We start from the raw sequence: 26,410 nt of genomic DNA, 5'->3' as shown, positions 1-26,410 counted from the left end.
GCTCGACCTCCCTCAGACATCCGGTTGTCCCTCTTCAGTGTGCTTTATTGATAAGAAAATCATCTGCATGCCCCTGTTCCTTGAAAGTGCTGGAGTCTGCTAATCGCAGGAGACACGTGCTTCACTGTCATCGTTCCCGAAGTTCGCTTGAGAAAACTCCTGGGGTGTGTCGGGGTCCTGACTCACAGATGAGGACACTGACACAGGGTGGCACAGAACGCTCTCAGCTCGGGCTGGGGTGCTGTTCCCAGGGCTCAGAAGGCTGCAGGTGGGGATGCTTGTCTGGTGCGTGGGGCGGGAGCGGGACTTTAGACCCTTAGGATGGGGTGGGGGTCCATCAGGGCCCCGCTGAGCCAGGTTCCCGAGGGGGTTGGTTAGTGTGTGCGGCATTTTTACGGAATTAGCTTCTAAGGAGCTGCAGTGCTGGCCTGTGTTGAGGCTGGGGAGGCTGTTCAAGAAACTCCCTCAGATCTGTAGTCACAGACTCACTGTGTCTCTGCCAAGGCTGATGGACGACCCCGCCAGGTACTTGGCCTGGGTGGGTGGCAGGGGGCAGGAACCACAGTGGATGGTCATACCGTGGGGCGTTCCACAGGCCCCTAGCTCTGGGCCCTGGGATCTTAGACCCGTGATCCGGGGCCACTTTCCCTTCTAGAGGAGACAGGCAGTGAATGAGGGCTCATTGCTTTGCTGAGAATAAAACAGGTTGGTGTGGGTTTAGCTGGGGTCTACCCCTGGTGGCTCAGAGGGTAAAGAATCTACCTGAGACGAGGGAGACCGGGGTTCTGTCACTGGGTTGGGAAAGTCCCCTGGAGGAGGGCATGGCAACTAACTCCAGTATTCTTGCCTGGAGAATCCCCATGGACAGAGGAGCCTGGTGGGCTGCACTCCATAGGGTCACGAAGAGTCGGACACACACACACTCCAGGGAAGGCCTTTTGAGTGGGAGGCTTGTTCATATCTTTTTTTTTTTTTGTCCACACCACACGACTTGCAGAATCTTTAGTTCCCTGACCAGGGATTGAACCTGGACCTGAGTCCTAACCGCTTGACTATCAGGGAATTCCCATAGGGGATAGCTTACCCTTTTTTACTTTTTAAACTAATTCCTGATTTTATTTTCTTTTTGGCTGTGTCATGGGTCTCCTGGGGGTCTCCGACCAGGGATTGAACCTGGGCCCTGGCAGTAAAAGCCGGGAACACTAACCATGAGCCCACCAGGGAACTGCCTGAGGGGGTTGAGGGGACTTGGCGTTTGAGCTAAGATCTAAATGACAAGAAGGGGTGGGCAGGTGACAAGCTGTGGAGAAGGGATTGTGGGGAGAAGCAGGAACCTGATACAATTCTCCAGACAGATGATGGGGACCCGGAGATGAATCAAGGTGTTTTTGGAAGTAACACTGACAGGCTTGTTGATGGATCGGGTGCAGGAGTGGAGGAAACGGAGTCGTGACGGTTTTTGTCTTCAGCCTCTGGGTGGTCTCAAGTATGAGATGGGGGAAATGGAGGGCGAATCGAGTTTGGTGGGGAAAACAGAACCCAGAATTCTGTCCCGGCTGTGCTGGTTTGAGATGAATGGCCGACGCTTGAGTGGAGACGCCTGGCCCGGGGCGGGGGGCCTGGGGAGTCGCAGTTGGACAAACGAGCGTGGGATTCCGGGGAGAGATCCAGGTTGAAGGTCAGTGCTGGGACCCCTCAGACTAGTCAGGGGATTTTAAAGCTTGAGAGTTTGCCTGACGTCTTATAGGCGCTGATCAAGATGTTGTGGAGAAAGTCAAGGCCCTGAGAGAGCCTGAGGCTGATTCTCACACTGGTTTACTGGTTTTCAAATAAAGGCACAAGAGGAGGTTGACAAATAGCTCTTTTAATTTAAAGTAGATCGGTATCTAATTTGTGGGGAGAAACCAGAGGACCTGCAGAAAGATGGAGGTGTGAAGGGCCCCAGTCTGGGTGCTTTCAGCCCTGGAGGGCATTGTCTTTCAGGAGGTGGGAGGGGTGACCTTCCCAGGTCAGTGTTGGTGGAGGCGTCTTAGCCCTGAAGAGGTGAGGGCCCGCTCCAAGTAAGGAGCTTGGGCTCTTCCTGTCCTCAGGGGTCCCAGAGAGACAGTACTGCCACGGAGAGACATTAGGCATCCCCCAAAAGAAAACTTAAATCTCATGTTTGGAACATGAAATGAAGGTTTTCAAAGCATGATACTGTCACACTTTGTACAGCAAATACATGGGTTGTTTTTAATACTTGAGGACAGAGCCTTAGTCTGGAGCCTATAAAATCTGCCTTGAAACTTGAGTTTCTCTTATCAGGCTGGGGCTTGAGAAGCGAGGTAGAGTCCTGCTGGAAGAGGGGAGTCTCTAAGTGAGGGGTTGCTTGGGCTAAGGGGAACGAGTGTGGCTAACTCTAAAGGGGGGCTCTTGGTAAAAATAAGTCATCTAAGACCCGAATCCAAGGTCCTGGCTGAGGCAGAACCCACAGAACGATGGGGGAGTGTCTTGTGTGAGTTGGGGCAAGGCAGGCGAGTCCTTCAGAGAATTTTCTACTGCATCAGACAGGCTTTAAGGGTGGGTGTAGTTGCCCATCCTCAGGGTCCCCTGGCGCACGGCACACTCTTCCCGGTGGGCTTTGAAGGCTCTCTGGCGATCGGCCTCAGTGGGGAAGGTCGCGAGATGGGGGCCCACCTGTGAACAGAGGGAGAGCCAGTCAGCGGGCATGAGTGCTCCGGGGCTCCCCCGGGGATGCCCCATCCTTCTGTCTCTGATAATGAAAGTCACTGTCAGAGGGAACCAAGTGGAGGGGAAGTGCTGTCCTGGTGTTCCAGGGTGAAGTGGGGAGGACCCACCGTGGGACAGGGAGGGGTGTCAGAGCAGAGCTGCCCAGTGTCCGCATTTCTCCCTCTGTCTCGCTTGTTGCCAGGACGACATGCACTTGATAAATATCACCTGCTGATGATGGCAGTCACCAGGCAGTGGGACCTCTCAGCCAGCATCATCCTTCAAAGCTGATTCTCCACCATTAAAACACCAAACGAACCGCTCTCTCCAAGGGGGGCCGCCAGGCACAGTTGGGGCCCTGTCCGTCACTGTAAGACCATCTGACCTCCACCCGCATCCCTGCGGCTGACAGTTGGGCCAGAACCAGGGCCAGACCCGAGGTGTGGGGGCCTCTGCCGTTAAATTGTTGTGCAGTCAGTCTTTGGGCCAGTCTTTCCCTCTTGAGAAGTGGTGACCTGTCCCCTAGGTCTGCTGCAGCACCTCCAAATATATGAGAATCCCCCCAAATGGCACTTCTCTTCTAACAGAGGCACGGGGTGGAAAGGGTTCGTTCAGGCTTGGTTGTTTCAAGGTGTGCATGGTTCATTCATTCATTAAGGCCACACGTGTTAACCACTGAGCATAGCTCTGTGCCAGGCACTCGGTCCCACAGTGAACGAGGGGGACTCACTCTTCCTGGGCGGGGAAATGGTGTGGGTGATGGCCACCCAGCTGTTTCATGAGAGTCTGTGGAGTGCTTGGGGGCTGCGAAGAGCACAGAGAGATGGACTTGACCCTCCCCAGAGTCAGGGCCTCTCTGGGGAACAAAGGGGGCTTACAGGAGGAACTGGGGGTTCCATGCTAAGGGGGCTGTCTGTGTGATGGCCTTGGGGCCCCCCACAGCTCAGGGTCATGTGGGGACGTGGTGGTCCAGATGAAGGGTCCGCTGGAGCTGCTGAAGGCTCTGCCGTGACTTCAGGATAAGGTGGGATCCACATGGCCAGCACGGCCACAGGCTCTCGTCAAGAGCCAGGCCAAGGGACCCCTCCCTGCAGGGGTTAGCTAAGACCGCAGAGCTGCAGGCAGCCTTCCAGTGATAAAAGGTGAGAGAAAAGAGAAACGGAGAGAGGATGAAGAATTAAAAGGAAATAGAGGGAAGGTGGGCCTTCCCAGGTGGCTCCAGTGGTAAAGAACCCACTCGCCTATGCAGGAGACGTAAGAGACACCCGTTTTATCCCTGGGTCGGGAAGATCCCCTGGAGGAGGGCAGGGCAACCCACGCCAGTATTCTTGCCGGAGAATCCCATGGACAGAGGAGTCTGGTGGGGTTGCAAAATGCTGGGCACGACTGGAGCAACTTAGCACGCACAGACACAGAGGGGAGGCGGGGAGGGACTTGCAGGGAACGTCTCTGTCCTCCGTGTCCCACACCCTGGTCCCCGGCAGGACTCACCGTGGCCTGGGGACCCACAGCCCTGGGGGGATGTCATGGCTCACCAGAGCTCGACCTCCTTGCAGACCCTGTCAGCCCCCCAGTCCAAGGTCTCGGTCACAGGCTAGGGTGGGACACTTCAGGTCCAGGGAGACAGTGAGTCAGGGTGCATGCAGGGCCCAATGGCATCTGACTCCACTGTGTTCATTTTACAGGTGAGGAAACTGAGGCCCAGAGCAAAGTTGGTCCAGGGCCGGCCCCAAAGGGAATCAGGGACAGAGAAGCTCTGCCTTCGCACCCACCCCCCACCCATGAACCCCTGGGTCCTAGGTTCTGGATTCCTTCTAGAATATTCTGCCATGGCTGCCACTCTGGCTGTGTCCAAATGGCACTGCAAAAACTTATTAGAAACTGCTAAAAAAAAAAAAAAATCAAATGGTGATGTGTAGATTGAGTTAGCTACTCCAGGACGTAAATCTGCATCCCTCGTTCTCTGGGGGATGTGGGCCCTTTGGAGTCTCTGCAGAAAGCCATGACCCGCTCCTCTGGGAAAATATGTGCCCACGAGTCCTCAGGAACAAGTAGTGCAGGAGAGTCATGGACACGCTTCCCCCGTCCCTCTGTGGACACTCGTGGTGGCATTTCCGGGAGCCGTCCCAGCTCCAGCCTCAGGCCTCCCGTTTCTGGGCCATGCATCAGGGTTGTTCCCGGGCAGGGCCCAAGCCCAGGCCCAAAGCTCTGAGTCCCCCTGGGCGGGTCCTTCCCATCGTCACCGAAGGCCACTCAGGCCCAGGCTCAAGGCCTGGGAGTCAACTGATTTCCATCAGCCACAGTCTTTCATACTTTTGGCTGTACAATAGGTCTTTGTTGGTTATCCATCTTAAATATAGCAGTGTCTACATGACACTCCACAGTGCTGTTCTCAGCTCGGTCTCCAGTTTCAGAACACTTATCAAATGGCCTCACGGAAGGTATTGAGAAGAGAGAAGTTCCAATACTTCATGCAGGACAGAAGTAGCCGTAAACAAAAGGCCTTTTCCAGGGTCCATCCTGCATCCCCTCTGGCACGGGACAGGGGCTTGTAAACAGGAGACACAGGGTCTCCCGACACCCGTGCTTCCCAGAAGGCAGCTAGAGACGCTCAGTAAGACCTCCTGGGCAGCCCGGCCGATGGAGTGGCCGAGCTGGCTTCCACGGTCATCTGTGGCGTCCAGAGCGGCAATAGTCCTGAGCCGGGGGCCAGGCGCCAGCCGTTCCTCACTGGGAAGCACAGCTCTAAAGGCCCATGCACCCCTCTGGCTCTCGTACGGGACTGAATGGTGACCTCCCGGCCAAAGGCACATCCACGTTCTAACCCGGGGAACTGTGACTGTGATCACTATTTGTGAAAGGGGGCTTTGTAGATATGATTACAGATCTTGAGATGAGAATTATCCCGAGTATTCAGGTGGGCTTTGAATCCAATGATAGGCATCCTTGTAAGAGACAGAAGTCACAGGGAGAGGGGAAGGCCATGTGAAGACAGAGCCATAGACTGGAGTGATGAGGCCCTCGGGAACGCCAAGAGCCGCCAGTGACTGCTGGGGCGTGATGCTGTTGGTGGGTGGTGAGTGGTATTGATGGTGAGTGGTATTGATGGTGGGTGGTGCTGGTGGTAGGTGGTGAGTGGTATTGATGGTGGGTGGTGCTGATGGTGGGGGGTACTGATGGTGAGTGGTGCTGATGGTGGGTGGTACTGATGGTGGGTGGTGCTGATGGTGGGTGGTGCTGATGGTGGGTGGTGAGTGGTACTGATGGTGGGTGGTGTTGATGGTGGGTGGTGAGTGGTATTAATGGTGGGTGGTGCTGATGGTGGGGGGTACTGATGGTGGGTGGTGCTGATGGTGGGGGGTACTGATGGTAGGTGGTGCTGATGGTGGGGGGTACTGATGGTGGGTGGTGCTGATGGTAGGTGGTGAGTGGTATTGATGATGAGTGCTTCTGATGGTGGGTGGTAAGTGGTATTGATGGTGGGTGTTGCTGATGGTGGGTGCTGAGTGGTACTGATGGTGAGTGGTGTTGATGGTGGGTGGTGAGTGGTATTAATGGTGGGTGGTGCTGATGGCGGGGGGTACTGATGGTGGGTGGTGCTGATGGGTGGTACTCATGGTGAGTGGTGCTGATGGTGGGTGGTGAGTGGTATTGATGGTGAGTGGTATTGATGGTGGGTGGTGCTGGTGGTGGGTGGTGAGTGGTATTAATGGTGGGTGGTGCTGATGGTGGGTGGTACTGATGGTGGGTGGTGCTGATGGTAGGCGGTGAGTGGTACTGATGGTGAGTGGTTCTGATGGTGGGTGGTAAGTGGTATTGATGGTGGGTGGTGCTGATGGTGGGTGCTGAGTGGTACTGATGGTGAATGGTTCTGATGGTGGGTGGTGAGTGGTATTGATGGTGGGTGGTGCTGATGGTGGGTGGTGCTGATGGTGGGTGCTGAGTGGTACTGATGGTGAATGGTTCTGATGGTCGGTGGTGAGTGGTATTGATGGTGGGTGGTACTGACAGCGGGTGATGTGGTTGTGTGCCGTGCTAGTGGCAGGAGGCTTGGAACACTGGTCTCCTGAGTAGATGTCAGGGGGACCCAGGTCCTAGGTGCTGCTCAGCTTAGAGGTAACCAGGTTAACATCAGCACACAAACAAAAGAGAAGCCCAGGGGAAGCTCTCTTTTTCCTTCCTTGGAAACTTTATCAAGGAAGAAATATTCACTCATCCATCCATCTAAAAAGTATTTATTACGCACCTATGTGCCAAGGACGTGCTTTGGTGTTCCTGCTGCCACGTGCCCCTGGTTTTCTACAGGGGCGTCTGGGGCACAAGAGGTTCGCCCCAGTGACTGACAACACACTCTGACACCTGCTGTGTTCTCAGCAGCAGTGGGCTGACATGTGGGAGGCAGGCATTTAGTATGTGGTCCCTGCTGTTGAAGGATTCCCATTCCTGCTGGACTTTCTTCTCGGAGTTAAGTCACTCATGGGAGGGATGACTTCAGTCTTCCATGGGAGGGACCCAGGGGGGCACAGGTGAGAGTCCAGCCCTAGAACCCTGTAAGGTGGGGTTTGCACCTGCCCTGTTCCCCAGTGACCTGCAGTGCCTGGCATGGGGCCTGGCATTCAGGACGTGTTGAAACAAAGTTGAAAAGACCGAACAAATGAGTGGATGAGTGAAGGAAGGAAGTGGGCGAAATTCACCGGGCTTCAGATGGTCAGGGAGGGTTTCTCAGGCCAGGTGGGACTTGATTACGGCCTGGGAGGACTGGGATGAGAGTGTGGGCCGGGGAACACAGCAGGGGAAATGGTGTCAGCAGAGGGGGAAAGTGACAATCAAAGCAGATGCTTAGTGGCTGGGGCTGGGGACTCTCCAGAGAGCTCACTCGAGCAGAAGCTTACTCCCCGGCCCTCATGGAAGAGAAGTGAAAGTCACTCAGTTGTACCCAACACTTTGTGACCCCATGGACTGTAACCCACCAGGCTTCTCTGTCCATGGAATTCTCTAGGCAAGAATGCTGGAGTGGGTTGCCATTCCCCTTTTCAGGGGATCTCCCCGACCCAGGGATCGAACCCAGGTCTCCTGCATTGCAGGTAGATTCTTTACTGCCTGAACCACTAGGGGAATCCATGAGACAGAAGGAGAAGAGAAGGGGCCTGTTCTGTACCCATGAAGCCCCCAGCTCCTGAAGCAGAACACGGAAGTCCACGGAGAGGGGCGTTTCGGCTTTCAGAACACCAAGAGGCAAGTCCCCCTCCACAGAATGTGCCCTGGAGACCAGCGACTAGGACCTTGGGCCCATGGTTGTTTCGGTAACAGACCTGCTGTTTGCCAGGCATGGTGCTCTTATTTAACACAAGCCTCAGAGCATCCACTGTTGTCTCCATCTTACAGATGGGGAGCCAGAAGGTTAGGTCACTCGCCCCAGGTCTCACAGAACCCCAGAGCCGTGGGGTCATCCCGGCCCCAGATCCTCACCGAGAAACTCCACTCTCTTAACAAATGCCCAGGAAATGAGTCAAGGGAAAGGCCCTGCCAGAAACCAGGCGGCTCCCACCCGGCTGCACGCTCTCTCCTCCGAAAATAGCAGCTCCGCCAGAGATGAGGGTCCTAATCACAAGCCAGGCCTCAAGCATGTGTGGTCACGACCCCGCAGACCCCCGGAGTCAAAGGATGAAGAGCCGTGGAGCAAAGAATTCCTTCAGAGATGCTTCTAAATTAAGCCATCTGCAGTCTGTCTCCGCCTGGAGCTAAGAAACTGTAACGGCTTTGGCAGGAGACAGCTCTGCTGAATGGAGCTGAGTCGCTCTCAGGTCAATGCAGGTAAATAAGAGGCGAGTGCCACTGGCCTGCCAGCAGCCCTGGGAGCAGGATGGGCAGGTTGGCGAAGGTGCTGGTCCTGTTTGAATGGGGAGCATCTCAATACTTTGCTCAAATAAGGACCAGGTGCCTGCACTACACGGGACATCCTGGGGACGTGCTGGTGAATAAGGCCAACCCACACGGACCCTGCGAGATGGCACAAGAGGCGGCTGCTAAACGCACTGTACATGTCATCATTTAATGGCAATTAGTAGCGCTGTGGACTGGGGATTCTAAGTCCATCTAGGGGCAGGAAGGTCTTTCTAGAGAGGATGAGGGAACTATCCAGGAGAAGAGGAAGGCAAAGATGTTCTAGACGAGAGGGACCAGCCCAAACCCTGAGCAAACGTGGCCAAATGGGAGAGAATGAAAGCCAGTGAGTGTGGCTGGGGGACACAGAGACGAGGCCGGGGAGGTGAGCAATTATCACTATCAATCCTTAAAAAAGAGATTTGTTAGGGACCGCAATCCCCTGCCTGGATGATACCCTTTGCCTCTCTGCAACCAGATTGGAATAAAAGATTCCCAGAAACCTAGGGTTGGAAGAGACCCCAGAGATCAGTATCTCCAACTCTCCCATTATACAGATGGAAAAGCCAAGGCGCAGAGGTGGGAAGTGATTCTCTCAGGGTCTCCGTGGTCCTGGGCAGAGCTGACACCAGGAGCCACTCCATCACCATTTCCTGAGGTACCCGCCCCTGTCACTGTGGTCCCCATTCTGCCCCAGGGGATCTGGATTCCTGGATCCCATTTCCCAATTCATGTGAAAGCCTCTGTGCTTTTCTCGTCTGCTTTGCATCCGATTGATATCTTTAATTGTGCCTTTGACGTTCATTAATTTTGCTCTTGACTTTGTGGTTTCCTTCTTTGAAGTCTCTCTGTTGTTCTGTTTCCAGCATCTAGAGTTGTCTGCTTAGCTGTAATTGCCTTTTAATCTTTCTTTTTTCCCCTAATATTAACATTTATATAACATAGCATTGGCAACTATGTTTCCCTCTAAATTTTCTTTAATCTCATCTCACAAGTTTTGAGAATATTTATTTTTGTTTGATTCTCTTTTCATCTAATCTCCATCAAATTTCGTTTGGATTTCTTCTTTCGTCCTGAGGTTATTTATAAATAGGGTTTTACATTTCCAGGCAATTTTGTTAGTTACGTCTGTGACTGATTTTCTAATTTCTTTGGTGCCAAAGTGATCTGTGTGAATCAGATAGATTCTCTGGTGTTTGTTGAGTTCTTATGCTTGTGTGAAAAGTCGGATCCACTTTGGACGGAAAGTCACTGTGTGGAATAAACTGGTGCCATTATAGAGAAGATGCCCACGTGACCTGGGTTAGGGGATAAGGTGTGACCGTTGCCCCTTCATCTGCATGCTCATTATTTCTCTTATTGAATAGTTACTGAGTACCCACTGTGTGCCAGGTGCTAGGAGTCAGGGAGAATTCAGATAGCCTCTGCTATCACAGAGCCAGGAAACTAGCAATAAAAATACAGTCACCCAACTGCTTATTTGCTTATAGTCGTGCTATTAAAAGAAGTATAGTGACTTCCCTGGTGGTCCAGTGGCTAAGACTCCATGCTCCCAGTGAAGGGGGCCCAGGTTCTATCCCTGATCGGGGGACTAGATCTCACACGCTGCAACTCAGATGCAGCTAAGAAAGGAACATAATATGATGCCATTTACATGAAAAATTTTAAACCTACAAAATGATCCCCTGTGTTGTTCAAGCCTGTGCATGAATCTAGTTAAATGGAAAGAAATTGGAGGAAAGAATATGCCCAGAAGTCCTGCCTGGCTTCCCCTGTGGGAGGGAGACGGGAGGACAGGGAAGCAGAGAGAGCTGCGGTTTCATCTGTTCCCTTTTTGTTGCTTTAAGATGAAAACACTAGGGATGATTTTCAAACTGCATTTTGGAGAAGCAACTTAGGGCCAGAAGTTTCTCCCTCCACACACCCACAGTTTAGAGACTTATTTATTGGTGATTTGTGTTAGATTCCATTTGAATCCTGAGTCTGGTCTCCAGGGTCGTTACCAGTGGTGTGTGACTTTGGCTTGAGCTCCCAGTGGGAAGGGGCTAATCCTTGGGAATGATCTAGAGATTTTGATCACCACTGTCGAGTTCAAAAACTGAGCAGCTTTCCCACAATCCCCCTCACCCTGACACATCCTCCTAAAAGGGGCAGGGGGGCCCAGACTGCTTTCCCAAACCCCTCTCATGAGCCACACAGTGATTCCCCAACTGGACACTAAAATCTCCAGTGCCCAGTCTGGGGGCCAAGAAGTCCGGGTAGAATCTGAGAAAAAATAGCCGAGTTAACAACAACAGAAAAAAAATCTCCCCAAGAACTAAAAAAAAAAAAAATGACAGCTATAGAGATTTTAGTTTAGTTTTTTTTTTTTTTTTTTTAAGTGACAGCCGCTCAGGTGACTGGGAGAGAGATTTCACTTTAAAAGATTGAGAGGCTGTCTCCTCTAATGAGAGGTACTTGAAAATTATGGATCAGTCCCAGGTCAGTAATTTCTGTCAAGCTCGGGCAGCTGGAGGTCAGAGGCCCCGTAGAACACAAATCCATGTAGGATGTCGCTGGTGGAAGCGGTGGGTCCTGGACTCTGATGGAGCAGGTCTGCAGTGTGAGTAATTAACAAAGGCGGAAGTCTCTCCTGAGACATCTGGTCCCCTAAATTGTTATTCTACTACAGCTCTAATTTCTCTGTGGTCCAAAAATAGATGGAGCAAGGACACAGGGCCTGACCCGCTCTGCTGACACATGCTGTGTTTTCAGAGAACAGCCAAACCTGGGCTTAGAAAACAAACTTCCTGCCTGCCTGCAAGATCTAACGTGGGACCGAGGGAACCGTGTCAGGTGAAGGGGGAGGGGGCAAGGAGTCGGGACAGGGCATCTTCACTGACAATGGAGGAGACTGATTCTCAGGATGGTTAAGACACTGGGTCAAGGAGACCCAGCTACTACGTGGCAAAGCTGGACCCGGGAACCAGGTTTCTGCTCCACAGACTGTGAAGTTCTTGAGACTCACTGGGGCAGAAGGAAAGACAGTCACGCACTTGTCTTGGAGCAGGAGAACCGATTTTGCTATTTCCAGAAGCCGAACAAAATCTCTAGATCATTCCCAAGGATTAGCTAAGGCTAGTCGGCAGCAGTTGAGATCAAAATTGAACAGTGAATCTGTTTGCCAGATGCTGGTAGATAAATCATAGGGCAACCCCAAGGCAGGGTGTTTGAATTTTCTGAAACACTCTGGGTTGGTGCCCGTCTCTGCTCCTTCCGTGTCTAAGTTTAATAGGCTCCAGGTAAGTGAAGCTCCAATACTTATAGCCACCTGATCTGAAGAGGCGACTCACTGGGAAAGACCCTGATGCTGGGAAAGATTGAAGGCAAAAAGAGAAGGGGGCGGCAGAGATGGTTAGATAGCGTCACCAACTCACTGGACATGAATTTGAGCAAATTCCAGGAGAAGATCCCCTGGAGGAGGGCATGGCAACCCACTCCAGTATTCTTTCTTGGAGAATCCCATGGACAGAGGAGCCTGGCGGGCTACAGTCCAGGGTCACAAAGAGTCAGACACGACTGAGTGCCTGAACGACAACAACAACAAAAGTGGAGTCACAGTATCTCACCGGGGAGGCTGAGGACACCCCGGGCACCCCCTCATCTGAGGCCGTTTCTTGGGGCCCCATTATCCCCCTGTTCAGGGCTCCAAAGACAGAATCTGGGCGATGAGCGCTCATCCGACTCCAGTGGGCTGCTTTCCCCCGTTTTTAAAATAGCTTTATTGAGATATAAGGGCTTTCCTGGAGGCTCAGCAGTAAAGAAGCCGCCTGCAACACAGCAGATGCAGACACAGCTTCGATCCCTGGATCGGGAAGATCCCCCTGGAGAAGGAATGGCAACCCACTCCAGTATTCTTGCTTGGGAAATCCCATGGACAGAGGACCCCATGGGCTACAGTCCATGGGGTGGCAAAAAGCTGGACATAACTTAGTGATTGAACAACAATAACAATAATGCATACACTGTAAAATTCACTCCAAGTATATAAATCTGTGCTGTTCACCTGAAACTAACATGACCTTGCAAATCAACTATACTCAAATATAAAGTAAAAATTAATTTAAAAATTTTTAAAGAAAAAAATAATGTTTTCTCCCAAAGAAGTGTATACATCAATGATTTTTAGTATATTCATAGGGCTATGCAACCACCAGCACAATGTAAGTTTAGAATATTCTCATAATTCTGGAAAGAAACCTTGGGCCCCTAGGAATTGCACACCACTTTTCCCTCCCTCCAGCCCCTGCAACAACAAATCTCTTTGTCTCTAGGCGTTTGCCCATTCTGGACATTCCCTGATGACCAAGTCGTACAGTGCATGGTCTTTGGTGATCAGCTTCTCTCATTCAGCTAACATCCTCAAGCTTCCCCTATGCGGTAGCGTGGCAGTTTATTCAAATGGCCCCTCTAAGGCAGCGATGGCAAGTAGGCAGCGCTCCCCATCATGATGTGGCCACATTCGGTCATAACGTATTCTCAGGCTAAATAGAGGCTCCTGAAAAAGTGTGCTGTGATTGATTAGCAAGGTCTGCCACGGGCACGGGAGGGAGAGTGCGCCATGGATTTGCTCTAAGAGATCAAAACAGGGTCTCCCATGGTGACAAGGAGGTAGCACAAAGACTCAGAGCCCCGGGAGAAGACAGCCCTGTGTTCACCTGCCCTGAACTGTCTCTCTCCCTCTCGGGGCGACCTTGGGGCACCCTCAACCGGGATGGCCAGTGGGTAGGGCAGCAGGAGGGGAGAACACGGAGAACGGAAGAGAGGAGACGGAGGGACCAGCAGGAGGCTGGCGAAGGAGCCAGCAGGGACTCCCCAGAGTCTTGTTATTTACAGAGTGGGCCCCCCGCCCCGCCTTGGGCGTAGGTGCAGGAGACCAATAAGGATTAACACACACTCCACAGTCATCCCACAGGGGATATCCCACTGGGGACAGCGATACGTGCCACTTAGAGACATTGCTTCTGCTTTTCAAAACCATTAAACCTTCATTTAGGATGCAGAGCAGAGGCCAGAATCATGCTGGTCGTGGCTTTCCATGGGGCCTGTAAGTAGACTAAGTTTCCAGTGATAAAGCCTTGAGTGTGGTTCTGAACTGTGCTCAGCACCACATCTGCCCCAGCCTGCCCTTTTGTCCGGCACTCACGGGCTGGGCCAGCGCCCGCAGGCTCTGGGAGTCTGCCTGCCTCGGGGTGCCTCTGCAGAAGTTCTGTCCGGGAGGCCTGGAAGCCACCGAACCATCCGGTCATGTTGGCTCTGCTTCCTGCCTTCTCTTTGAAAGTCCCCAGGAGAAGGGTGTCAGGCCGGGAGCTGGTGTGTGGGGGCCAAATGCGACTCGGGCAGAGAAAGCCCCTTTTCCTCATCTCCGCTGGAGCCCCCTACACACACACACACACACACACACACGCACACACATGCACGCACACCCCAGGATGCAAATGATAACCGCAGAGCCATCACTTGTGAAGCTTGACAGAAAATAATGAGAAACACTAAATCTTTTATAAGGTCAACACTCGCCTTAGCCGAGCAGCTGTCAAACAAGAAAAGAATTTAGCGCCGGAGCCACGAAACTTCCATCGGCTCATTAAGTCCAACAGGGCCCGGGCCTGGCGTGGCGGAGGAGACGCGGGGCCTTTCCGTTTTGTGTCAGTAATTTGCGGCGGAGGAGGAAGAAGAAACAGCCCGCGCCAAAGGGGCCTGGGGGGTGGCTGGGGAATCGTTAGGACGCCGGGAGCGGCCCCGGCTCCTAATTGGAAGCATTGGGCATTATCAACGGAGGATTTGCCTCAGTTCCCTGACAGCTCGTGGGCCCAAAATGATCGCCCACTTGTCAGTGTAAAAGACCATTAAAAACAAACCATTTTGATTTAATTGGAGGCGGTGCACCGTGGGGCCAGGTGAGGCTGCTTGGTAGCCCGGCTCCCCCCAAGCTGCCGCCCCTCTCCCTCGGTGATGGGGCTGGGAGTGGGGGTGGGGTGGAAGTGGGGGCTGGAGGCGAGCGTTTTCCAGACTTTTCTTCACCTTTCAAAAACTGTCTGAGAAAGGACTGAATGGGAGACGGAAAGAGCTTCACAGTGGCTGTGAGGGCTGTTTTCAATGGGGTTGTCAGCATGCACCGTGACAAGCAGAGCTGCCAGGAAGTGGGGGGTGGGTCCCCCCTTGCCTTTTCAGAGCTCAGATGATGGGCGTCTGCTTGGCGCTCTTCTTCTGGGAGGTGGCCCAGAGGCGTCTGGCTGGAGTGGGGTCAGCCTGCGGGGGTGGAGGGCTATCCCAGCTGGACAGGTTCACCCACCCACCCCACTTAGACCTGTCAGGATGCGGATGGTCACGGCGGGGCTCTAACCTGCAGTGGACAGCGGAACTTCCCTTACTTTAAGTGACTTTTGTTTTAAACTCAAGCGAAGGAGGGAGTTAGGGGAGGAGGCGATGTGCTGATGGAGAACCTTTGTGAACAGGGCAGGCCCCAGAGACGCGGGTGCTCACCCTATGGAGGCCGCAGCGGTGAGGATGCCTGGTTGAGAACTGCTCATCTTCTCAGAAAGAGGAGGCCGCTGGCTGCAGATACTGACCTAAACTCCCAATGGGTCCCCCCATCAGCTTGGGGGCCTCCAAGTACACGGAGCATCTATCCGCTTGTAGCTTTCTGAGTCAGAGGGTAGACTCCCCGATGCCCGGGACTGTGCTTTCCATGTGGATACTCGGTATTGTGTGCACTGTGGGTACTTGATAAATATTAATTGGCGCCTGCCAGATCTCAGAGAGGGCTATATATTTGTGTATTAATCTCACCCCCCCTACCCCGGCCCCGCAAGCAGGGATCTCATTTGCTGCCTACTGCTTCCCTGCAAAGACAACATGAGCAGACCACACAGTGCTGGAGAGCATCTTCCCGAGGGCGAGGGGGGAGTCGCGCCAGCCCATCTCTTCATAAACTTCTACTGTTCATCGTGATGAAGGATCAAGCTGGGAGGAGACACCAGATCCCTGGCGAGCACTGAATTCCAGAGCTTCCAATTTTGCTGCTGAGTTTAGGCAATGGGGATTCCTTAATTACTTTCTCTGGAAATTTACCTGACAGTGCTTTCCCAGGTAGCGGCAAGGTGGTTATCCAGGCGCATGGTTCCTCGGTTGACAGATTCTTTGATTTTGTGCTTGGTTGCAAATTAAGTCCTTTGCTGAGCTGTCCATGCAGTGCCCGTCAGCACTTTATTGCTTATTCATATTGGTTGTTGAACAACTCCTGTTGCCAGGGAAGCTGGGAACATACTCAGATGTGTGGTGTCCGTGGCTCATTGGGGTGGGGTACAGGCTGGGTGTTGTCTTTCCCCTTTTTTCTTTTTAGAATAATAAGCTGGAAGAGTCTTCCAGTATCTTTTAAGGAGGAACAGACTCTGTGGTTGAGAAGGCTGATCCTGTCAAGTCACAAATAGGAATATTAGAGTTAAGGATCGTCAACTGGACAGCAAGGACATTGATGCCATATTCCAGACACTGTTCCTGGGAAATGTCAAAGGGCAGGGGACCTTACTTGACTGCTAGGGGTGCCCTGTGGACATTCAACAAATCCTGGCTGGATTATTGGATGGACAGAGGGATGGATGGATAGATGGATGGATGGTTGGATGGATGGATGGATGGATGGATGAATGGGCAGATGGATGGATGAATGGATGGTTGGATTGATGGATGGATAGATGGATGATTGGACTGATGGATGGATTGTTGGACTGATGGATGGATGGGTTAGGAGCCTGAGATAAGGCAACAGAGTCCTTAGAAATGCCTCTGAGATTCAAATATCCTTAATGATCCTCTCCATCTCCTTCAGCTAAACCTTTAAGGAGAAGGGGGTTTTTATTTTCTTCAATATTTGTACCCGCAGTTTTGTTCAGAAATATGTAGAAAGGCAGTTCCAGTTGACAAATCCTCTGTGGCGGTGGACAAAAGTAGAGAATGTAAGCTGAGTGGCAGGCATCACGGCATTTAGGTGACCCATGGTCCCTGCAACACAGGGTCTCACCTTCCAACATTCAGAACTCTGCCTGGAGGAACAGGCCAGAACCAGGACATCAGTGACAAAACAGTATATTACTCCAGGTATTTGCAGGGCTGTTACTTAGAAGGGGAAGCAGGTGGCTCCATAGGGTTCCAAAAGGAGAGACACGACCTGGAGGTGGAAGGAGGTAGAAATGGGCAGAACGTCAAGTGAACCTGAAAAAGAAGCTGCTGTGGACTGAATTGGTTCCCTCTAAAATGCATGTGTGAAGCCCTGCCCCACAGGGTGATGGTATTTGGAGGTGGTTAAGTTTAGATGAGGTCATGAGGATGGGACCCCCATGATGAGATTAGTGCCCTTTTAGGAAGAGATGCCAGAGTGCTTGCTTTCCCAGTCTTTGCTGTGTGAGGTCACAGTGAGAAGGTGGCTGTCCATAAGCCAAGAAGAGAGGCTCACCAGATCCCGTCCATGCTGGCACCTTGATTTCCAACTTCCAGCCTCCAGAAATAAATATCCATTGCTTAAACCACCCAGCCTACGGTATTTTTGTAGTAGTGTTCCGAGCAAGTTGAGACAGACCTCCGGGGACTTCCCTGGAGGTCCAGTGGTTAGGATTCATGCTTCTACTTCAGGGGGCACAGGTTTGATCTCTGGTCAGGGAACTAAGATCCTGCATACTGTGCAACATCACCAAAAAATAAAAAATAAAAGACAAACATTCATAAACCTTACGGCTAGTTAACTAACAACAGCCTGCCTCCAAGGGGACGTTCCTTTTGAACCCCTGGCCTGCTTTATGTCAAACACATGAAAGGGCACTGCCTGACTTGGTAAATATGCGCTTTGAACACATCTGTGTAGGAGGAGATGATATTGACCCAGGGAGCTGGGGAGCTACTTACTGAAAATGCAGGCTGGGCAGCTACCCCAGACCCACTGGATTGGGGGCCCTGCGGGGGGGTGGGGGGTGGACCTGGAATCTACATTTTAAACCTCTCAGAGGACTCCAGGCACAGCCAAGTTTGAGAACTGTTCTTCTAGAAGAGCAGATGGCAGAACCCTGTCCGGCCCAGAGATGCTACTGCTCCATGACCTTGCCCCGGCCAGGCCCCTGCCACGTCTTTACGTGCACAGTTGCATTCGATTCTGCTGTGATCCCCGCTTTACAGATGCAGAGGCAGGCTGGGTTCTGGAGCACCAGCGTAGTTTCCAAGCCCCATGGGTTCAGCCCTGTTACTGGGCTCTGTCTCTGCCTTGCACCGTTTGATACAACAAGCTTGAAGCCCCGATCAATGGGCTCTTTCCTCTTTAGCCTTGGGGCCAAGCTGGAATTTAAAAAGTGCTCAGGGGGTTTGTCAAGGTCTAAAGGCGATCAGGGCAGTGGGAAGTTTTGTTTATTGCGAGGGCTTCAATCAGCCAGAGCAGGGCCAGCCATGACCCTCTGGACACCTATAAACACCTGAGTTCCTGACTACCCTTCACTTTCGTTCCCAGGTCCTGCGTTTGGCCCTCACTGGTCCCTGACCTCAGTTGCAGGTCCTTAGTATTTATCAGCCCTTCCAGGGCCTGAGGCCTGGAGGTAGCAGGCCAGAGGGCTCAGCCACCACCCGCCACCTTTTAACAGCGGCCACTGAAGCCTCCAAGCTTCGATTTCCTCATCTCTGAGACGCATGACTTATCCCTGTCACGTAGGGTTGCTGCGAGCATCGACACGACATAAGACCGTCCTTCAGAGCACGCGGGGGAGCCCCTCGGCAGCTCTTGGAATGTGCGAGCTGTTGCTGAGGGCTTTCTGCTGTCCTCTGGGAGCCCCATCTTCTTGGATGTCCTTTCGGCCATGCCTCCAGCCAGTGGACTTTGGTCAAACTACCCACATTGTCTGCATCGTGGAGGCATCATCTCCCAGGATCCCTTTGAGCAGAGGAAGGGAAGGGGCAGAGAAAACATCGCCGTTGTGTCACTTCCTCCCCGACGCGTTGTGTACTCTGATGTCCATGAACTTGGCACCTCCCAGGGTAACCAGGGAGGCTGTGTTTTTTGCTTGCGGCTCGTGGATACGAGGACACCAGCCTCTGCATCCATCCTGCCTGCACTGTTGACAAACTTCAGTTTGAATGAACCCCGAATTATCTGAGTAGGTGATTTGATGTTGTTTATCTGCGACACCCTCCTGCTGGCCATATGCCAGGCGTCTAGGACCCCCGTTACGCCCGCAGCCTTGGTGCCAAGTGACAGAAGCTGACAAGTGGGGATGTGCAGAATTGAGGGATCCATGGGAGATGGGGAAGGAGTCCTTCCAGAGGGGGCAGATGTTAACCTGAACGTGTTCTCAAACCCAGGGAGATTCTCTTTAGATCGCGGAGGATGGATTCTCTTACGGATGAGCTGGAAGAAGAAACCGGGGACCTGGAAAGTCTTATCAACTCCCAAAACTCAACATGAGATTCTAGCCATCTCCAGAGATTAGACGTATATACCTGATGTCAAAACAGGCTGGTCTTAATCTATTTTCCAGCTGATTTTCAACACGAAATGGCAACCATCTTACGGAGAAACCTGAATGAACTTTTCGGCCAACCCAATATTTTGGCCACCCTGTGGGGAGGGCGGAAGTGCCTCCTGGATTAAATTGCAAATTCCTGGGTGCTGGAAAGATTACAGGGGCAGCTGGGCTCGGGGGAGGGGGGGTCCCCAGGTTTCAGGACTGTTTCTGGTGTGCTGGCCAGGTCCCGCCTCCCCTACGACGCCTGCCACCTCCCTCCATGACCCGGGTGTGCCCAGACTTCGAGATTTCTCCAGCAGCGCCAGAAATGTTGCCTCTGTCTCCTCTAGCCTGCCCCCGCCTCACCGGCCTCCCCTTTCCCACTTCTCCGCATGCTCAGAGCTTCGGCTCACCGCGATTTGAGCAGCACTGTCACCTCGTGACCAGGTGCCTAAAAATTCTGCCTCTCTGAGGTGCCAGATTATGCAAAACCAATTAAGCCCCTGCCTTTATTCCTTCGGCGAGTCAGCCTTCCCGCATACTGATCTGATTTATGATGGGGCAGGAGGTGGAATCTGAATTTAGGGAAGACATGTCAAGAGCATCAGGGCCTCTGAATCATTCTTCCCCTTGCCCCATCTCCCCGTGTGTGACATATTCCATCCCTGCTCTCAGTGCCCTACACGGCACCCTGAGATGATTCTTATTCCAACGCGACAGCGAGGCAGCGTTCTTAAAATACATCCCTGGTGCAGGGGCCTCGGGGAGGGCCAGTCCACCTGGAGTCTGCCCTTCCTGGGTCAGCGAGGAGTGACTTCGGGGCTGGAGACCGTGCGGGCCCTCTGGAAAGAGGGCGGCTGCGGGGTGGACGGGCTGAGAGGCCGCCCTGGGGCTTTAACAGAGAGTTAACCTTCCAGCCTGCTATGATTTGTAAGAGAGCTTAAAGGTGGGAAAGAAAATCCTTTTCTTAGATTCAGCAGCTTCCACTAATCAGCTGCATCTCTGGATGTCACTGCTTGGCTGACTGCTGAATTTTTTTCTTTTTTTTTCCCTTCCTCGCTGTCTCCTGTTCTATTAGGGAGTCAGGGGCCCAGGAGACCCGAGGCAGGGTTAGTCTTCCACAAAGAGAGGAGTCTGATCCCAGCGTTCAGAGCACACGAGCTTGTAAATCAAACTGTTAGCTTAATAGCTTGGGCCATTATTCTAAAGCAGTGGGGCTGAAACCGAAAGCCAAATGAAAATATAGTCAATTTGTTCATACTTTAGTGATTGAATGACTATGTAATGTCGGCGGGGTATCGGGGCTGTAGCGGGCTTGGTGGGGGAGAGGCGGAGGGTTCAGGTTGGAGCAGAGACCCCGAGATGCTTGGGCAAATCCCCCTCTAGAGTGGATCTTGGCAATTATAACTCAGACGGGCATAGAGGTCCAGATTCCACAAGTCAGCCACCTTCTTGGCTGGGGGAGAGTGCCGGCCTCTGACCTTCAGGCCTGATGGAAACCACTTAGGGGAGACCAGGCTTTGCCGGCAACTCTGGGAGCGCTCCGAGAGCCGTGGAGAGGAACAGAGCTGAGAGGGGCTTGAGCAGAGGGACAGGCACCCCGGGAAGGACGTAGAGTCCCCGCCCTTTGCAAACACTTAAAAAATTATTTTGTTATTCCCATTGCTATTTTATTTATTTTCATTTTTTTGGCCTTGACATGTGGCGGGATCTTAGTTCCTTGACCAGAGATCAAACCCGTGCCCCCTGCATTGGAAGCGAGGAGTCTTAACCACTAGCCCACCAGGGAAGTCCCTAAAAAACATTAAAAAAAAACCTAACTGGCTTTGTAAAAGTTACATGTACTCACTGTAAAAACGGAAACTGCAGGAAAGAGAGTCTGAGAAAATCAAACAGCCTCCAGCTCACCCCAGGAATTACTGCTGCTGCCACTTGGGGCCCCCCTCCCGGACATCTGTTCTGGAGCACCGACCCCACGTGACGGATGGATGCCTCCATTCAGACAGGGTCACATAAGACAGGTTCTTTCCCCCAATAATATGTAGGCCAAGCAGTACTAAACCAGGGAAGTATGATTAAAATGCCAGTAAGTAGAGGGTAAAGTCAATATTTTCAATGGTGGACTTCCCCGGTGGTCCAGTGATAAGAATCCACCTGCCAAGGCAGGGGACACAGGGTTCGATCCTTGACCCGGGAGGACCCCACACGTCACAGGGCAGCCGAGCCCAGGCACTGCAGCTACGGAGCCCACAAGTGCTTTAGAGCCCGCGCTTGGAAACGAAAAAAGACAGCAGGGCGAGAAGCCCATTCCCTGCAACCAGAGTCGCCCCCCACCCTGGTCGCCACACACAACGGCGAAGACCCAGCACAGCCAAACATAAATAAAATGCATTAAAATGTTTTCAGTGGCTGTGTAACATCGTGATGCTGTACATTGTCTCTGTAATATCTGTGTAATGTGTCCCAACATATACTTAAGCCAGTACTTGGCCTGCGACGTCTCCAGCCTTTCGCCATCGCTGTCAAGACCACCATAAATATAGGGGGCACCCCACTCCTTTGTCTTTGGTGCTGTATCATTAGTCTTTTTGTAAAAGGGGATAAAACCGTCTGTTTTTCTTGATTTAATACCAGGAGACCAGAGAATATATGGTTCATATTGGGTCGCTTTTGAGAGCAGAGGGGGCACTTGTTAATAATTCTGCCTCCCAACTGGCCCCAGGGAGGGCTGTCCTGAGGAGCCAGACCCCCTCCCTGCCCAGGGACACCCAGGGAGGCTTCCACAAAAGGCCGGAGAACAGGCTGGGCCAACTGGAGTGTGCACGGTGTTGGAGGTTTTGTTATGGGGGGTCATCCCCACCCCCAGACTTGGGGCTTTGCCAACTCAGGTTGACATCTCCCCAGCATTTCAGGCTGAGAGAACTGGATGCCCAGGGCTGGAACTTCTCCGAATTTCCCCATCTAGCCGTCCACCTGCACAGTTTCCTCTCTCCACCAGCCGTCTGTCCACCTTACTCTTCGCCTGTCGCCAGCAGCCCGATGGAGGCATGCTGTCAGCGCTGAGAACAGGGTCTGACACAAAGGCGCTCGGGGATGAGGTTTGTAAATGAATGGATGAGTGGACGACTGAGTGGGTGAGTGGGCGATCACCAGGACCATCCTCGCGGCAGCTGCCATTTTTGGCGGCTTGATACGGGTCGGTGCTCTGCTAAACACTGGGCACGTGTTCCCATCAGACACTCCCAGCAGCTCTGCCGACAGGCACAGGCCCATTTTACAGAAGAGGAAGCGGGACCTTGGACAGGTCAAGCCACACGCCAGGTCAGGAGTGGTGGGGTCACCACCCGGCGCAGGTCTAGCCGACCCTGGAGTCACGCACGCACAAACATACCACACCTCCCCCGTCTCCTGCTCTGCTGGCCCCCAGTGCACCTCGTGGAGGGCAGAGACAGCCCGGCCAGCAGGAACAGAAGGTGCAGGCCCCAAGCCCAGCGGTGCCCCCACTCAGGGACGAGGCAATGAATTCTTGTCCCTTCCCGAGAATGAGGGCCTGTCCCAGTTCACCCCAGCTTGGGGTCTGCACGCTCCACGAGCCCCATGCTTCCCGCCATGTGGCTGCTTGGTCCTGGAAGCTGGGCTTGGAAGAGACCCTTAAGAACCAGTGCCCCACCACCCCATTTTCAGGTGGGGAAACTGAGGCCCAGGGAGGGCCAGCCACTGGCCCAGGCCCAGGGGCTGGCTGGCGGCTCGTCGTGAGCATCCTGGCAGAGAGGCCACTCGCCAGCTGTCGGCCGACCCTCCCTCTGGGCACTGGCTGTCGCGTGGCGACTGCTGGCTGCACAGCCCGGGAGGTAGCCCTGGAACTCGTGTGTCTGGAATGGGAGTCCCACCAAGGGGTGCTTCTGCTCTGCTCCCTCCCGCGGTCCCTCTGGGCTCAGACGGGAGGGGCCCGGAGTGGCACTGGTGGGGACGGTTGGGTGGAAAGCCAGCTCGCTCCGTACTGACCCGGCCCGGGAGCGCCCGCGCCCTGCCTGCTGCTTTTCCGTGTGAAAGGTGTTTAATTATTTCTGACAGAGTTCAGCGTCGACATCTGTTCGCGAGCGGGGAGAGTCCATTTAGGTTATCCATCACCGTGACAGATTCCACTTTTTTGGAAGCGCCTTTTCCTTTCATAATGGGGCCGGGTGGGGAAGGGGGGCAGGCGGATCAGCACAGACACGAGGCACAAAGACCTTCCTGGGGCCCCGACAACAACCAGCACCCCCTCCCCGCCCCAAGGGAGGAGCGGCTCTAGCCACGACTGGCCCTTGTGGGTCCAGACCCTGCCGGTGGCTGCTGGGCTGGCGGGCACTGGGACATTTAAGTTGGGAAGGGGGTCTCACAGGGCCTGTGAAAGGCTGTTCGATTCTGTCCTCCTGGCCGGCACTGGCCATCCAATCGTCGGATCCTTCACTCATTCTTCCCACAAACACTTACTGGTCACCTGCTGGGTGGCTCAGTGGTAAAGAACCCACCTGCCAGTGCAGGAGATGGAGGAGACCCAGGTTCAGTTTCTGGGCGGGGAAGATCCCCTGGAGGAGGAAATGGCAACCCAGTCCAGTGCTCTTGCCTGGGAAATCCATGGACAGAGGAGCTTGGTGGACTATAGTCCATGAGGTCACAAAAGAGTCAGATACAACTGAGGAACTGACATTGAAAGTGTTAGTCACTGCTGGGTGTCAGGCCCCATGCTGGGCTCCTGGGACCCAGCGGGGACGCAACGGACGTGTCCTTGTGGGCTCACACTTTACTGGGGAAGATGGACATTGAACAACGAGTGGCCCAGTTAACAAATGAATTGCAGTGCAGCTAAGCGCCTCAAGGGGGCAGAAAAGAGCCCAGTGGTATCAAAGAGGGGACCTGCTGGGGTGGGACTGGAAAGGATAGTGTCCTCAGGAGGCTTCACTGCCCAGCCACCCAGAGAAGAGGCCCTGGACCAGGCAGGAACCCCTTTCTCTCAGGGCAAGTTCCTTCCCCTCTCTGAGCCTCAGTCTCCTCATCTGTAGAATGGGACATTTGTGTCTATGAGATAATGCATGTCTGGCACTTGGGACACAGTAGGAGCTCAGGAAGTACTTTTCACCGGTGGTATTTCCCAGCAAGGAGGGGGCTGAGTGTCTCGGCAGTGGCGGCAGCACCCTGGGGCTCTTGGCGCCTCTGCAGGGCTGTCCTGGCTGGTGTCCAAGGACCAGCCCTGCTGAGATTCCTGTGGCTGAACTTCCAGAGCCCATGAGCCTCCCCGGGGAAGATGAGAAAACACCCTGTAAGCCCAGGCGCTTGTGTTTTATTCTACTTCTTGTCATTTCAATGGCACAGTGGGTGGTGCCTTTGAACTCGGGCCTGGCCTGGGTTCCAGGTCCAGCCACTTGAAAATGAACACCATCTCTGCCAGTCCTCCGCAGAAATCAGGTAAGGATGCTATGTGAAATAATAAGTGTAAATGACTCAGCATGAACACAGGGCTGGCATCACAGGTGGGTAGCCCTGTTCCTAACGGGTTTTTACAACAACAGTCTTAAGATCAGAAGAGACCTGTGCTCAGTTGAGTCAAATCCCCTCTCTTAGACTCATTGGAAAAGACCCTGATGCTGGGAAAGATTGAAGGTAGGAGAAGGGGGCAACAGAGGATGAGATGGCTGGATGGAATCATCGACTGAATGGACATGAGTTTGATCAAACTCCAGGAGCTGGTGATCGTCAGGGAAGCCTGGCGCGTTGCAGTCCATAGGAGAGTAGAGAATCGGATAAAACTGAGCGACTGAACAAGGAGAAGAAATAGAACTCATTTATTTCTGGATTTCTGCTCCTGCTCTGGGCCAGGCTGTGGGGGTACCTGCGGGTGAGACAGGCGTTCTGACACAGGGGACTCTGTGTTACTTGGGTGGGGTGTGTTGGACAGGGAGAGGGGCCCTTTCCTTGCTCCAGCAGGGTCAGGGGAGACCACCTGAGCCCTTTGTCCATTGCTTTGGGACCTATGTGTATGCTTAGGTACTCAGTCGTGTCTGACTCTTTGCGGCCCCCTGGACTGTAGCTCGCCAGGCTCACCGGTCTGTGGAATTCTCTAGACGAGAATACCGCAGTGGGTAACCATTCCCTTCTCCAGGGATCTTCCTGACCCAGAGATCGAATCCAGGTCTCCTGCATTTGCTGGCGGCTTCTGTACCATCTGAGCCACCAGGGAAACCCCTGGGAACTATAGGTAGATTTAAAAGCAGAGACGAGGGGCTGAGAGGGGCTGAGAGGGCCTGGGGGTTGGCATTGTAGAGCAGAGTGCCAGCAGTTTATCTCGTGCCCAGGGGCCTATGGGTCCCATCCCTCCCTGGGCAGGGTCCCCAGGATGTCTGTCCCCCCGCCCCACCACGGACATCGAACGTCAGGAAAATCAAAAAAAGAAGAGTGAGAGGAAAGGCGACAGAAAGAGGGGCCAGAAAGGAGGCTACGGGCCAAACGCCTGAGTGTGGAGATGGGGCAGGAGGGATGAGGGCGAAAGGAAGGAGCCTGGGGGAGGCGAGGGGTGCTGCCCGGGCTGGGCAGGGAGCGGCAATGGCCCCGCAGCACACCCCGCTCCCCTGCGCTGGGCGTGGCCCTGCCCGTGTGCGGCGACGGCCCAGACTGACGGGCGGCGGGGCGAATGGCCGCTGACATATGCTGATGGCGGCCACTTGGGCAGGACATGGGCGCCGCATCGAGGGCGGCAGGCAGGCCTCGCTGGCAGCCTGTTCGGTTGCATTAGGCTCAGGAAGGCACGGCCCCCTTCATTGTCTAAATTGCAGTCTAACTCAAACAAGCGGCCGGGCCTGGCCAGGAACGCGGCTTTGCGTGGCTGTCTCCCTGGGGCCAGGCGCGTCCCTGGTGGCGCTCAGGAAGGGCTCCAACATGCTAGCTCTTCGTAGCATTGCTGTTGTTGTTGCGCCAGTCGAGGGGCAGAAGCCCTCAGAAGCCCCTGCCTAGAGGACAGGTAAAGAACAGGAAGCAGGGCACCCGCAGGTGCGGGCAGGGGCGATGGGGGCGGGACTGACCTTCTGGAAGTGAGGCATGTGCCAGAGGGCGTCCAGCCCCACGGGCGGCTTGTACTTCCTCAGCTGACTGCTCCGGGTCTCATAGAGCTTCCCAAGGATCACCTGCAGGGCAGAGAAAGGCTGAGGCCCGGTGGTGACTGGCTCCTGCAGAGGCCGGAGCCACAACGACGGGGCTGGAGGGCCTGGGGCCAAGATTCCTGCTGGGGCAGCCCCGTGGGGCCCTTTCCCCCTGGTTCCGGC

At 53.7% G+C, this 26,410-nt stretch overlaps 1 protein-coding gene across 1 annotated transcript in view; it reads right to left on the bottom strand.

Moving 5' to 3' along the window:
• CFAP77 (cilia and flagella associated protein 77) overlaps nt 1,869–26,410 on the bottom strand; it is a 154,013-nt gene continuing 129,471 nt past the window's right edge. The window contains exons 5-6 of the mRNA XM_018056037.1: nt 26,171–26,272; nt 1,869–2,676 (exon numbers count right to left, since the gene is read on the bottom strand). Of these exons, the coding sequence (XP_017911526.1) occupies nt 2,554–2,676; nt 26,171–26,272 (225 nt within the window). The 3' untranslated portion in view covers nt 1,869–2,553. The remainder of the gene's footprint in view (nt 2,677–26,170; nt 26,273–26,410) is intronic.

This window comes from Capra hircus, chromosome 11 (genome assembly GCF_001704415.2).
Source record: "Capra hircus breed San Clemente chromosome 11, ASM170441v1, whole genome shotgun sequence".
Taxonomy (NCBI): Eukaryota; Metazoa; Chordata; class Mammalia; order Artiodactyla; family Bovidae; genus Capra; species Capra hircus.
This window is presented reverse-complemented; position numbering and strand designations above follow the sequence as displayed.